At 43.8% G+C, this 14,543-nt stretch overlaps 1 protein-coding gene across 2 annotated transcripts in view; it reads left to right on the forward strand.

Moving 5' to 3' along the window:
- The window catches only part of PDCD6IP (programmed cell death 6 interacting protein), a 500,749-nt gene that overhangs the window by 97,390 nt on the left and 388,816 nt on the right, over positions 1-14,543 (forward strand). For both annotated transcript variants that reach the window (XM_086964745.1, XM_086964744.1), the window contains exon 4: positions 5,448-5,575. In XM_086964745.1, the coding sequence (XP_086820871.1) occupies positions 5,448-5,575 (128 nt within the window). The remainder of the gene's footprint in view (positions 1-5,447; positions 5,576-14,543) is intronic.

Raw genomic sequence — 14,543 nt, forward strand, 5'->3', positions numbered from 1 at the left:
TAAATGAATATTGTAAATAATTATTGTATTTCTTTTCTGAGAATATCTAATGAAATGTATCAGTTACTACAGATTTACAAGAACTCTTCTGATGGTGACTTGAAGCTCACATAGATGTTTCTTATACACCGCCTCATATTGATATTATATGTTTGAGATATGTAATCCAATATTCAAATGGGTAATCTGTCATTTAGTGATATCGACTCTCGGTTTCAGATTTCTTAATGTTCCTAACACTTGAATACAGGCAATCAGAAATTAGGTTACAAACTAGTGTAATGTAATCGGAACATATGACCAAATTCAGAAGGCTTTATTATGGCCCATCTTCTGCATCCAACTCAAAACCCCTGACATGCAGTTTCTCTTGGGGGTGGGCGGAAATTGTGTAATTGCGTTACGTAAATCTCTGTGAGACGGTAAAAAATCTCTGCGAATAAGCAGAAATGCAGCGAACACGTGGAATTGCTTGTTTGCAATGTTTTTTTCCTGTTCGCAATCGCTGTTTGCGTGCTGGGGGGGGGGGGGAATATCTTGCGAACACACATTTTGAGAACGCGACCAAGCAAAACATTTTTCGAAGTCGCGAAACACAACATTTTGGGAAATTTTGCGTTCTCCGCGGAACGCGAAATTACCCAAATTCCGCGAGCCGAACGGAATTTGCCACCCTGGCCTAGATTCTCCCACTCTATCTGTTTCAGTTTGGGTCCTAAAGACAGCTCTTTACAGTGACCTAGGCGATGTCTCTCACTTTATAAAACTGTTAAATAGATAAATATTCAGAGATGATAAAAAACTGGCTGCAGGTGATAACGGCATGGTAATTGCATACTCGAAATCAGAATGATTGTAATATAGTAAAATAAAAGGCAAACGGAATAATAAAAAGTTAACAAGCATTTGCAATGCAATAGGTCTCGCATTTACGCAAGTTTGACCTATTGGCAAAATGACAATGGCTTTTATTTGTTTAAAAAACCAAAACATAAATAAAAGGCAATGTCACTTACAATAAAAATAGCTCAAACGTTCGCAGATGCGAGACCTATTGCATTGCAAATGCTTGTTAATTACTTCAACACAGGCAAGAGAGTGTTCCAGACGTTTGGTAATGGAGATAATTTCCTCCAATTTTTGGATCATCCTTCTGCCACAATTCATCTTTGACCTTTTCTATGATACAACCTAACATAAATCGATCGCGAGTGCATTCATCAAGTGCATTATCAAATTTACTTGTCGAAGCTAATTTCCGCAAATGTGTAACATATACTTCAACTGATTCTTGTTGAAGTTGCGTACATCATCCAAAATAGTATCTCTCTAGGACCGTACTTACTTTCGGAAGATAGTGTTTGTCTAATTTTTTTAAAACTCATTAAGTCCAGGGGATTCTTCATCATTCAGATCAGGTAGCTGTTCAAACACATCCTGACCCACTGACCCCAAACAATGCAGGAGTAAAGCAGATTTCCTTTCAGCGCTTAAAGAAACTCCACATACTCTGGCATAATTAACAGATGCTAGAACTGAACCACAACGCATGCAAAGGGCAAGTATCTTAAACATTACCTAGATCATAAGTTGAACATAAAGTCAGCACATATTAAACATCAGGTTATAACAATACCCCAGTAAAGCAGTCAGCGGGAAGTGGTTGTTCAACCATATGCGACCGAGTGGAATAGATGTCCTTCCAAAAGGATGCTATCACCCCACAGGTCCTTACCAAGAGGGAGAAGTCTGCATGGTTTTCCTGACTTTTTGGGAACTGGTGGGATCTAGTGTATCGTGGAGGGGGGCGTAGGCTCTGTGGAGATATTTATAATGTATTAGTTTATGCCGGTGTTTTCCTGAAACAACTTTAGTCTGCACACAGTATTAATACCAAATCTTATCCAAACTGGGATACCCAGGTCACGTTCTCATGCAGCCTTGGCTCTCTCCACTCCGACAGGTTTTAATTGTAAGGAAGTGTGATATAATTTAGTAACAAGATGACTATTATCTGGGGAAGCGATCATTAACATGAGCAGTGAGAACTCATTAGGTTCATTCGGGTAGGCAGGTATCATAGCCCGCAATGTACTGTGTAAACAGTGGAATGTAAATCTTTCCATAGTCCATATCCATAGTCATCAACTGTCCTTCCTAAGGCATAGTGGAAGTGGGCTTGAGCACACCAACTACAAACCGGTCACCCGTGATGTGTTATTTGTGTAAAGAGTACACTTTTCCAGTTGCTCAAGAGTGAGTGGGAGCCACTGGTTGTTTATAAGTGGGATATGCAGGGAATAAAGTGCATCCCTATCGAGATATCGCAAGAGCTTAACCCCTTTGATGCTCATGACGGAACGGTTCCGTCATAAGGCACAGTGGAGCTGTGCTGATGACGGAACCGTTCCGTCATGACCACACCCACTGCTATTATCCCTCAGCACCGGAGGGGAATATGTGCAGCAGCGATGAGGCTAGGTTATGTTCAACTAGCAGTGGCAAGGGCCTTTATTGTATTGGGGTCACACGGGAAACCTTAAGGCAAATGGGAGATGCAATTGTTGTGCCCTCTCAGGTTTGGGAAATGCCTGTCGAGTGATAACAGTAATAAGCGTATTGTGCTTGGGCTACATAGAAATAAAGTTGGAGGTCTGGGACACAAATTCCACTGCGTTCATAGGGGAGTGTGAGAACATCCCAAAAGATGTGAGGCTGAAAACTAGCCCATATGACGCGAATGAGCAACCCATGCAGGGAGGTAAAAAACTGCTGGTGATGGAAATGGGAATATTTAAAAAAAGATAGAGAAAGCGAGGCAGCACAACCATTTTAATGATTGCTGTGCGCCCAGTCATGACCACCAGCAGCCTAATCAATCGCTGGACTTGCATTTAAAGTTTTACCAAAGCAGATCCATAGTTGTGACTGATTACTTCTGTGGCTATGGATGCCCAAGTACCTGGCGGAGTCCATGCACTATTGTATGGGGAATTCAGGGTCGCAAGGCACAGTGGGAATAATTTGGATTTACTCCAGTTAATATGCAGGCCAGAGTAAATACCGAAAGGCTGTACCTCACGAACAAGTGTTGGTAATTGATTAAGTGTTCACAAACTAACAACATTATGTTGTCCGCATAGAGGGAAACTAACAGTGTCCCTTGTTGGAATCTAATGCCCCTATGGAGAGGTTTGTCCTGTACATGGCGGACTAAAAGGTCCATGGCAATTTTAAAAAACATGAGAAAGTGGGCAGTATATTTTGGTACTATGTGTAAAGGGGAACTGCTCTGAGCACTATTGAGGCAAAATTGGGCCAAGGGATTTTAGTATAACAGGCGAATCAGATTGTGGAAGCAGTTAGGCATGCCCAGTCACTGCAAATAAAGTGCAAAGGATAACTGAAGTGGAATGATGTGGAACAAAACCAGATTGCAGGGGAGAAATTATGTCCATTAATAAAGATAGGTGGGTGGCTCGAACCCTGGTCAGTATATTAATATAAAAATGTATGAGGGACAGTTGTCAATATGAACAGCAGTAGAATGGAGGGTATTTGCATGTGAGTAGCACTGTAATGACAGCTTCTAGCATCGTGCGGGGGAGGAGGTGGGGGGAGGGGAGTGAGCCATGTTCCAGAGACTCGGCATACATATCTAATTAATGAGGGACCAGGAGTGGTCTATAAGCTTTATAAAAGTCGCCTGTGGACCCATTCAAGCCAGGAGCTGTGGAGCCACTCAAGTCATCTATGGTCTATGAGAGTTCCTCACACATCATGGGAGAGGCGAGGAACTGTTGTTGGCTTTTGAGCCAAACAATAGCGATTTCAGATAAGTAATTGATCAAACCATCTTCATCTATGCCTGGGCGAGATGTGTAAATTGTATTGTAGTAGTATGTAAAGTCTGCCAAAATGGTAGCGTTGTAAGTGACTTCTCTGTCATCCAGCAGCCGCAAGTGAGTTAGATATGTGGCATGGTAAGAGGGACGAAGCATACAAGCCAGTGTTAGATCAGGGCGTTCACCCTAACCATACTGACGCGCTCTAGCATACTTTCCGAGGTAAGCTTCCTCCAGTTTGTCAAGGTCCTGGAACTAGTGTAATAATTTTGATCTATCGTGGAGCTGATGACGTTAACAGGGCTGAGTAAAAAATATTATCACGCTGACGCAGGAATTTATGATGTAATGCATCTGACAAAAGGAATGTGCCAAGAAGATCCGTAAGGGTCTGTAGGGGATGAGGTTTAGAAATTGCTGTGGAACCAGTGGAATCAAGCACTGGTTACCGGGTTAGGTTTAGTTCGCTGCCCAGTATAATATATTCAGTCTGGTATTGACTTATTTGTGTGGTTAAGTCTGTAAAGAAATCCGAGGAATTGGTGTTTGGTGCATATACCTTGCCAAGCAACTCTCTCCGACCTGCCAACTCTCCCAACACTAACAAATATTGCCCTGCAGGGTTTGAGGCAGTCGGTATCAGCTGAAAAGGGACACAGCTATGTATCAAGAGGCACACCCCTTGTGAATAGGAACTAAAGTAAAAGAAATAGCATTGAGTACTGCATTTGTGATATTTGTGATATTTGTGAGGGTATTTCTAGAGCGCGACGTTCGCTCCGGAGGGAGCATCTTGGCGCTAAAAATCCTGGATGACCGGTCCTAAAGATGGAGGGGGTTAGATGCATGAGGATGCACAATTGCCAGCTGGTCTGGGGGCTAGGTGTATTTCCTGAAGGAAGGCCATTTGAACTCAGTGGCGTTGTAAATAAGCAAGGCCCAGTTTCCCTTTTCTAGGATTATTCAAACCTCTGAAGTTCCATGTCATACAGGAGAGTGGGAACATGGAGTCTTTACTAGTGGGTGAAGGCTTAATATCTGAGAACAATATTGCATACAAATAAAGCTTGTAAGGGTAAGATGTTCAGGTGTACACTAATTTTGATTTATTCTTCAATCTCTCATCCTTATGTACACTCATAGTCTGTATTCCTCATGCCATTCTGTGAGCCCTTTTACCAGTGTTGATTGAAATTAATTGGTTTCCTCCTCTGACCTGCATTGCATTTAATTCCTGCTGTCCATTTTCCAAATTAGTCAATTTCTTGCATCTTATTTCAGCAGTAAGCTAAGAACATATGAATGCAAATGGGTGTGCACAGCTACATCACAATCGTGTTGCAAAGTTTGCTTCCCAGAAAAACTGGTACAAGGTCCTCTTCCTAAGCTTTGGAATGAATTGTCATCTTAGCTGTGATGTGCCGGTCCCCTTCCTTTATATTTGTATGTGCTAATAAAGAATTTTCATCTTCACCCTTGGAGCCTTTTGTAGAGTGCTCCTTTGCCATGTACTGAAAATATAATAAAAAAGTATACTGGCTAGCTGCTTTTAAGTTCTCAATGCTGTTTTTTCTTTTCCACTTTGCTGCCTTTGTTTTCTAGGTTTGCCCAGTTTGGGATATGAGAAGAGCTGTGTTTTATTTAACATCGGTGCATTGGCAAGTCAGATTGCTTCAGAACAGAACCTGGATAATGATGAAGGGTTAAAGGCTGCAGCAAAGTTTTATCAGGTATCGACATTCGCTTGTTTGTGTACCTGTATTTTGTATGTTAATGATTGGGACTAATACAGCTGTTCAAGACTGACAAAAACAGGGTGATTCTATAAATTAGAATGCTTAGTTTACTTAAAAATAATCATTTGAATTGGAATATAAATGCAAACATTTACCAGTGCTTGGTTGCTAGGAAATAAATCATTAGCTGTAAAATGTGCTGGAAATCCAGAAATACTGAAGCAGATTGAACGTACTTCAAAGGACTTGTGTTCTAAAGTGCAATATCTCTCAAGGGTTTCTCTAGTTCTTTGCGAATAAGAAATGTAGATCATGGTTGACCCTACCAGAAATTAGCCTAGGCTAAAAGTTGCAGTAACAAAGTAAATGTAAGCTAAAGTTCATATCATGGTTTGTGAAAGACTTGAAAAACGAAATAAAAATAGATAGTAAGATTTTGTACCAGAAATATCCACATGAGGTTACAAATACAGCATTGCAGCACCATATATTACAAGAGTGTCTGTTACTGGGCTATTTGTCAGTCCTTGAATAATACTGAGAAAGTTGTATTTATTTCTGTTGAACTTCTCATTTTTTGTTTTGAGAGATTTCACACTGTGTGACCTGTAGTAAGTATTGTCAAAGTATCATGTCTGTTAATCGCCCTATTTAGTATTGTATGTGATGTCTGGGAGTTGCCATGATAGTTCTGTAAAGTTTTGTGGCTTCTTTGTTTGAGGTATGGAATGTTCTTATAGCCCCACATTGAGCCTGTAATGTAAGGTCTACTACTATTTGCAGGTTGTGAAAATTGTCAAGCCTCTCAACTTGATTGCTACTTAAGCAGAGCATTATCCATTGGTGTAGTTCTAATTCTCTCAATTATAAGTGGTTTGGTGTACCTGCTCCTGTATTTTCAAGCTGCTGGTACAATGGGTCTCCTTTTACAGGTCTGGACATGTGTTAAGTCAAGTTGCTATGGGCTGCAAGTGCAGCTCAGCCCTAGTCCCCAACTCCTGCATTGACTCCTGCCCTAAGGCATGGTTCCCTCTGCCAGACCACATCTTCCGCTACTCTCTGCCACTGTCCGCAAACCCTTTCACATGCTGCCCACCTCACCCCACCCAGCAGCTGGTAAATGTTAATCTCTGCAGAACTGGGAATTCTGTGTGAAGTTATGCCCATAAAAAACGAGTCTGCACAGCTCTTCCCCCATTCTAGAGGCATTTACTCATAAGTGTTGTTGGGTTTGGAGATACTGTCTGGAATTGATTGCCTCAGCATCTAACTGAAGCTAACTCTTAATCGCACTGCAATGCCAACATGTGTGAAGGAGTGTTCCTGGCTTCGGTGTTGACATCCACTCTGGTTATTGACTGCCTCTCTGACGCCAAAGTCTACGCCTGTGATTTGTACTCTGGTGCCGAAGGAGGTCCTTCTACTTATACTGTCTGATTTCAAGCCAAACGGGTCTCTGCCTTGACTGAGGTGTGCCCTGAATCCACTTTAATGCACACAGTTCCTATACAGTCAGATTCAGATTGCCTCTGCCAAGGAGTTGCCCTCCGCTTCTTCACCAGCTTTTTGGTTCCCATTCTTATCACAGCCAGCCATCAGTGATGACAGTGGAGATGATGTGACAATTTCCCCCTTGTTATGATTAGGTCATGGACATGTACTTACAGGATGCCAGTTGGCTGCAAATGAGGGCATCCAGGTGCTGCTGTAGGGGGCCTCAGTTGAACAGCCAGGTCTTGAGTCCTTTTCTAAATTCTAGCAGGGAGGACGAGGTCCGGAGGTGAAGTGGGAGGTTGTTCCAGGACTTTGCGGTGTTCAGCGGATCTCTGCCTGGTGTGGGGAGTACCAATATTAGAGCCTCCCGGAGTGAGTCCTGGAGCAGGGTCCTCTCCTATGCCTCATTGTACACCCCCACGAATCTGGGAGATAGCAAGGTACTGAAAGCGGCATAATAGTCCATCTCTGCCCGGGGCCTCATCACAAGCAATCTGCTCTATAGCCATGAAGGTCTACGCGACCTGCAGGGAGGCATCAAGCTCCGCCAATTGCAGCAGAGCCTCTTAAAATGTCCCCACGGCAGCTTCCGTGTACAATGTCTGATCGTGGACAACAAAGGCATCATTAATAGCTGCCAGAGTGTCCCCCAAGTACCTTTTTAAACAAAATTTTTTCAAACATCCTCTCCCTCTCCTCTCTCCCCTCCCTCTCCTCTTCCCTCGACTCTCCCTCGACTCTCCCTCGACTCTCCCTTCTCCCTCGACTCTCCCTTCTCCCTCTCCTCTCTTCTCCCTCTCCTCTCTTCTCCCTCTCCTCTCTTCTCCCTCTCCTCTCTTCTCCCTCTCTCATCTCATTTTCCAGCCAAGACCCTCAAGGACCATGAGGCTAGGCTGCTTCTTTGGTTGCAGAAAAATAAGACTTACTCTGAATCCGATTTAGAATGTGAGGAGAAGGGCCATTCCTCCTCAAGAAAGAGAAAAGGAGTGTCATCCCCCTGACAGACACTCAAAAAGATCAGGATCTGCTGGGAGACCAGTAGTGAGAGGTCAAGAAGCTTCTTTCTTCACATGGACAAACTGTCTCCTTACCTTCATCTACTACTTCAACACCATTCATGGAGCCATAGACAAAGAAAACCTGTCCGTCGATGATCGCCTCATCGTCGATGACTGCTGTGACTACGGCAACATCGACTACGGTGATGGCCATAATGAGTACGACCATTTCCTTGTTGTAAACCATAGCCTTCTCCATCTACACAAATGTCATTAACAGCTGTAGCAGGGCCGTCACCTTATAATGTTCATCCTTCGATGAAGATTGCATCCAGCAACAACCATCCCGTCAGCGGCAGTAAAGGATTCTTTGTACATTTCTCACAAGGGCATGACTTCTTCTATGCGGCAGGACTTTTCTATGGTTTCCCCTTTGCCTCCAGTACCCCTGTTGGAACTCCAGCAGTCAGGGGACGGAAGACTTTTTGGACCAGCCTGTAGCCCATCTCAGCGTCAAATATCATGAAACTGAGGATGAGGAAGCTGAAAAGGAATAGCCTACGTATTTGGACCATGAGCTTTCGTTTGCTAAAAGAGGTCATCAGGCTGCTCAGGAGAACAACACTTTCCTTGAGCATTAGCCATATGAAGAACCAGATGAGGATCAACAACATGTGCAATCTATATCGATCCCTATATCATTGGTCACTGATTTGCGCTCCATGATCTATGATGAGAGGTTCCCGGACGCTAATGCCCTGACTCAGCAGCCACATCCGAAAACAGGACATTCCTAAGGTTGCCTCTACTCCTAGACATCCTCCCACACTTCACAGAGAAGGACCGGTGCTACCTTTCATCACTATAAGGGACACACTAGCTAACAGTAAAAGTGACCAACAACCTGAGGAAGGAGAAATTCCTGCACACTCAAGAGATCATACTGAATGTGGTAATTACATTGCTCCAATGTTGGATTTACCCATTCCTCCTCTGGCGAATTCCCTGCTAGCAGATATTCCACGAAGTTCTCAAATGAGTCTGAGCAGTTAAACTTGTCTCTGCCTTCAAAGCATACTGAATGCTTTTTATAGGATTTTAAAGCTGAGGCCCAGTGCTGAACGAGATCAATACATATAGTGAATTTTATCTGGCAGGAGAGTTTGAAACTTATGAAAATGCCAGCTTCAGTGGCAGCTGTCATCCTGAAGCTGGATAATAAATACAAGGCTCCACTAAACTCACCAACTTGCCTGATTGGCTAGCCCAGACTGCACTCTGTTATAATGCAGATGTGCAATGAATCCACCTTCACCGTGCACAGCTCCTCCTTATAAAGAAGGATGCTGGCTGGACAACATAGGGAAAAGGTTCTCTGACATGGCAACAACCTTCATTAGATCCTCCAATGCTCTAGACATCCCTCGGAGTCACATTTGTTGGATGTGGTCTGACTTGTCACCGCTCCTAGAGTGTCTCCCGTAGGATAAGAAGAAGGCCAGAGAAATCTTAATGAAAGAAAAGACGGCTTTGTCTGAGATAAAGATGTAGCCATGGACATTTCAGGCACAGCCTTTCGGCAGATGGCAGGGGCAGCAGTTTTATTTAATCAGAAATGGCTGAAGGTGATGTCGTTTCGACCAGAGATTCAGCAAAAGATCCTCAATAGGCCCTTTGACGAGGATAATCCCTCCAAGAAGCACATGGACGATGCCCTGCAGTCCATAATATCGTACACTGAGACTGCTTGTTCACTCAGCACTTTGCAGCAAAGGCAACTCCAGTCTTGCGGAGGACAATTCACTTCCTGATTTTGCTTTCTACGGGCCAGATACCAACCCTACCTGCAGGTGTTGTTTCGAGATCCATACTCGGCGCAACAATCTTACAGAACTACTCCATCACCTGCCTACTCTAAGCAGTCAGTGCGTCGATGTCCTCTGTCTGGACATTTCCAGGAGGCAAACTCTCAGGGCAATTCCAGGATCCAATGATATAAAGCAGACTCCTGTTGCCTTAGTCCCACCTCATTTCAGAAATCCCCTACCCAAATTCCTCTATCACTGGATGCTCATCTCTTCTGACAAGTGGGTGTGAGACATAATCCAACATGGTCATACCGTGTAATGTGTTCATAAGCCTCTCCGTCTCCCTCCGCACAAGTCTGCGCATCGTTATCTGGAAAATTTAAAGTGGGGAAATTCTATCGCTGCTATCCAAACAGATGATAGAGGAAGTTCCTCAAGGTCAGCACAATTTAGGATTCTATTACAACTTCTTCCACATCAGAAAGACCCCAGAGTTGTTAAGTAAGCAGATCATGAGTTCGCTCACGCTCCCTGGCAAGCTTAGCCTACTTTCCAACTGAACTTCGCCATTTCTGGAACTTTCAGTACAGCAGCACCTGATCTCCGCTATCAGAACTTGAACTAGATCCTGGCTTCAGGATACACTCCACAGCGTCTCATCACCATCCCATGCCTTCATTCAGTCTAGAGGATATCTCTCAGGAACTGCAACAACTTAATGCTGACCTACAAAAACTTATATTCATCACCTCAGACTTGGCTAATGAATGGTGGCCTACACTAACAGGTTGACAGGGAAGAACAGGCACATTCTAGTAACAGCTACTAACTACTACGCTAAGATGTCATCTCGTCCTTCAGCTAAGGGATTATTTACCCAACTATGCCTTCCCCCTCCGGAGTTGAATAACCATAATTTTCCAGAACGCTACCTCTAGAACCTTTTAGATGTGAGAATTCCTAGGTAGTGACATTCACTCTCTGCTCCTTACTTACAATTCCTCTCACACAGTCAAGCTAAATAATCAGAAACGTATTTAATCCATTCCCCTGAACTCTCACAGAAGACCCAGACACAACCTCCAGTGCTAGAACACTTCCAACCTCAAGCAAGTTCTCATCACACATTGCTCGCTTGAATAGCATGCTTAACAATTGTAGATCAGCAGTGAAACATGCCACGGACATCGCTGACCTTATCCTTGCTCAGGAGCTTCACCTTCTAATACTTACGGAAACCTGGCTTAAGGATTCTTTTGGTCTGATCGTGCGCATCTTGGTCCCTCCGAGCCATATCATCATCAGACTTGACAAATCTGACAGACCTGTTGGAGGCATCGCCTATATATACCAGAATAGTCTTATATTGAAATAGTCACACACAGCTGTGTTCCCCCCTGCGAAGACATGTGCTCCTCTTCTTATGTGGCAAAAGTCCCCATGATCCATCAACGGAGAATGGGCAGCAGATCTTTTTCTTATCTGGGACCTCTCAACTGGAGCAAACTCCTGAGAGATCTACGCCTAACCATTGATCTCTCTGTTTTCAAAAAGAAACTGAAAACCTGGCTTTTCACACAATCATATTAGGTTTTAATTTGGGACCCTAGGTCTTTAGCGCCAGGACACTCTTTTGAGTAGCTGTGCGCTTTACAAATTGTTATAATGTAACATGTGCATAGACATCAGAAGCAACCACCGGTCTCTATGCAATTTACACATGTTCTACCATCCCCTGGGAGATAACTTCCCTTTCATGGAACACATTATGGGAATTATCACTTCAAATGTGGAACAACACTGTCCCCAAATATTCCTGTGAGACTTCAATCATCACTGGAATTACGTGAATGACCATGCAGTGAATAGCCTCAAAACATTAACCTGATTCAAATCTGTGACAGCCCTACCCACATCTTGGGTGCGATCTTGGACCTAATCATTGCTAAACCCAATTCCATTCCAACTCTGTTGAAGCTCTTAGAGAAATGTGTGCATGTACAACTATGTAGCCACATTGATCAATTCTAGATTCTAGATCAATTTCAATCTGGTTTCCGTCAGGGCCAGAGCACTTATACGGCCCTTACTCACATAGTGGATGTTGCTCTACAAAAGCTTGATCGGAACGGAGCCTGCCTCCTTAACCTCCTCGCTCTTTCGTCAGCTTCTGATACAGTCAAACATGACAACCTCCTAGACTTACTGGAATGCAGGATGGGTTTATCTGGTTCAGTGTTAAACTGGTTTGCCACTTTTATTGACAACAGAACGCAAAGAACTAAAGTCAATCAAGCCCTCTCCAAATCTATTCCAATTACACTTGGGGTCACCCATGCTCTTCAGCTTGTTCATTAGGCCTCTAACAGAAATGCTCAAATCATCCAACATTCACTATCGCATGCATGTGGACGACACCCAGCTGTACCTGAAAATATCCTCCCCGAATTATATCGGGTCACTCAACTCAACCCTTCTCAAAACCCATCACTGGTTGACTTCCAACCATTTCAAGCTAAACTACATCACAATGGAATTCCTTATCTCTCGACCTAAACAAGCTCCCATTATGGGCGAATAAATGAAACACCTAACTGCTCTCCACTGTATCCCACCCACCATTGATTCCAAAAGATCTCTTGGAATAATAATTGACAAGACCTGAACATGCAGGAGCACATCCGCTCCGCCACCAAAGGAGCCAACTTCCAAATGAGCAGCCTTAGAAAGATAAAAACCCTTCCTTCCCCCAGATGACTTCAGGTCTGTGTTCAGGAGCTAAGCGATACCAAAGGGGATGATGGACAGAGCGTTTGAGCAAATCAAACACTCACTCCCAGTCAACTGATCTGGATTTAATCCATCATCATTCTTTAGCTCTCTCCACCTCCCCAGTTCAGACATGGCCATATGCAAATCTGTCTGACCCTGTGTCTCATGGGAACAGTCCATCCCGAACTGCCAAGCCATGTCTTCCCTGGACCGGAAACAAGCTTCCGAGGACCGGTTTCTGGCTAATCAGCCGTCATCAGCCAGGCTAGCTTGAATCCAGTGGCAAAGTGAGCAAGGGATCCACGTCTAGGCATACCCTGCCAACTTAGGGCGAACAAAGCGATACCCAAGGGGATGATGGACGGAGCGTTTGAGCAAATCAAACACTCACCCCCAGTCAACTGATCTGGGTTGAACCCATCATCATTCTTTAGCTCACTCCACCACCCCAGTTCAGACATGGCCATATGCAAAGCAGTCTGACCCTGTGCCTCATGGGAACAGTCCAGCCCGAAGAGCTAGACTTTTCCAGGTTGGAATATGGTAGTGTGACTCTCTGTGACCTACCTATCTACAAGTTGGGCCTCGTTGAATTCAGCTGCAAGGCTTATCACAGGATCCAGAAGAAATAACCACATCCCACCTGATTTGAAATCCTTAAAGTGACTTCCGTTTGAGGCTAGGATACATCTTAAAATTGCTTGCATGACGCACAACGCCCTTGAAATAAAAAGAAAATGTATACCGCGCACTACTACCCAAAACTGTCTAAGTGCCCGAGAATCTGAACTAAGGTGGATCCAGAAACAGAGATTTAAATATTGAACAACCCGGTTTTTAAAGATTTCCAAAAAGAGAAAAGGTCAGTTTTGATCTTTGAGAGAGAGTTTCATAGTCTGGCTGTGCCCACTGTAAAACTCATTCTGCCCCAGCTAGCTGTTTTAGCTTTGGGGATCTCAAGGTTAAGAGCCAATGAAGATAGGAAATGTCGTAGAGGAACATATCTGCAAAATGTATGTTTAATATAATCTGGGCCATGGCCATGCAGTGCCTTGAAGGCAATGCAAAGTGACTTAACTTAACTCGGTTTTTTCATAGGGAGCCAGCCAATGCAGTTGTGGTAAGAGATGAGATACTGATTGAAAATTTGGAATTGCAAGCGGCAGTTGAGCGGCTGGATTTTGCAAAACCTGCAGGTTGAGGCCTTTCGTCCGGATGTTTAAAAACAAGGCAGTGCAAGAATCACGTTACGATAAAATTAGTGCGGAAATAACAGATTTCCGCAAGTCCAACGGAATTAAAGTTAAGACTTTCCCATAGGATGTTTGTGGTTAGAAAGCAGGATGATGTTATGATGTTGATTTGACCTTTGAAGGAGAGTTTCTTCAAAAAAGACTCCTAGGCTTTTTACCTTCGTGACCGGAGTGTGGAGTTCTCCCATCTCTACAGGCCACCACCTTGGTGATCAAAAGGACCTGTCCTTTCCGAACAGGAAAACCTCCGTCTTACTCGTATTCAATTTAAGACCATTTTCTGACACCCAGTTCCCCACTGCTTACATGCAGTCCTGGAATCTAAGTGCTGTGCTTTCCAGGTCGCTAGCCAGTGATACCAAAATCTGTGTATCATCGGCATAGGAAACCAACGAGAAGCTGAATGTCTTAATAAGCCTGGCTAATAATGATACATAGATATTAAATAGCATAGGGCTCAGAGACGGTACCTGCGAAGGTCCATTTGGAAGCGAGAAAGCCTTGGACCTAAACCAGTTAATCTCAACAAACTGCTCTCTGTCTTAAAGAAAGGGAAACAGGAGATTTAAGGCCTTGCCCCAGTCCCTAAATCTGCTAGACGGTAAATCAGGATGGTGTGGTTTACCGTGTCAAAGGC

The sequence above is a fragment of the Lissotriton vulgaris genome, chromosome 4_1, assembly GCF_964263255.1.
Source record: "Lissotriton vulgaris chromosome 4_1, aLisVul1.2, whole genome shotgun sequence".
In the NCBI taxonomy this organism is placed as follows: domain Eukaryota; kingdom Metazoa; phylum Chordata; class Amphibia; order Caudata; family Salamandridae; genus Lissotriton; species Lissotriton vulgaris.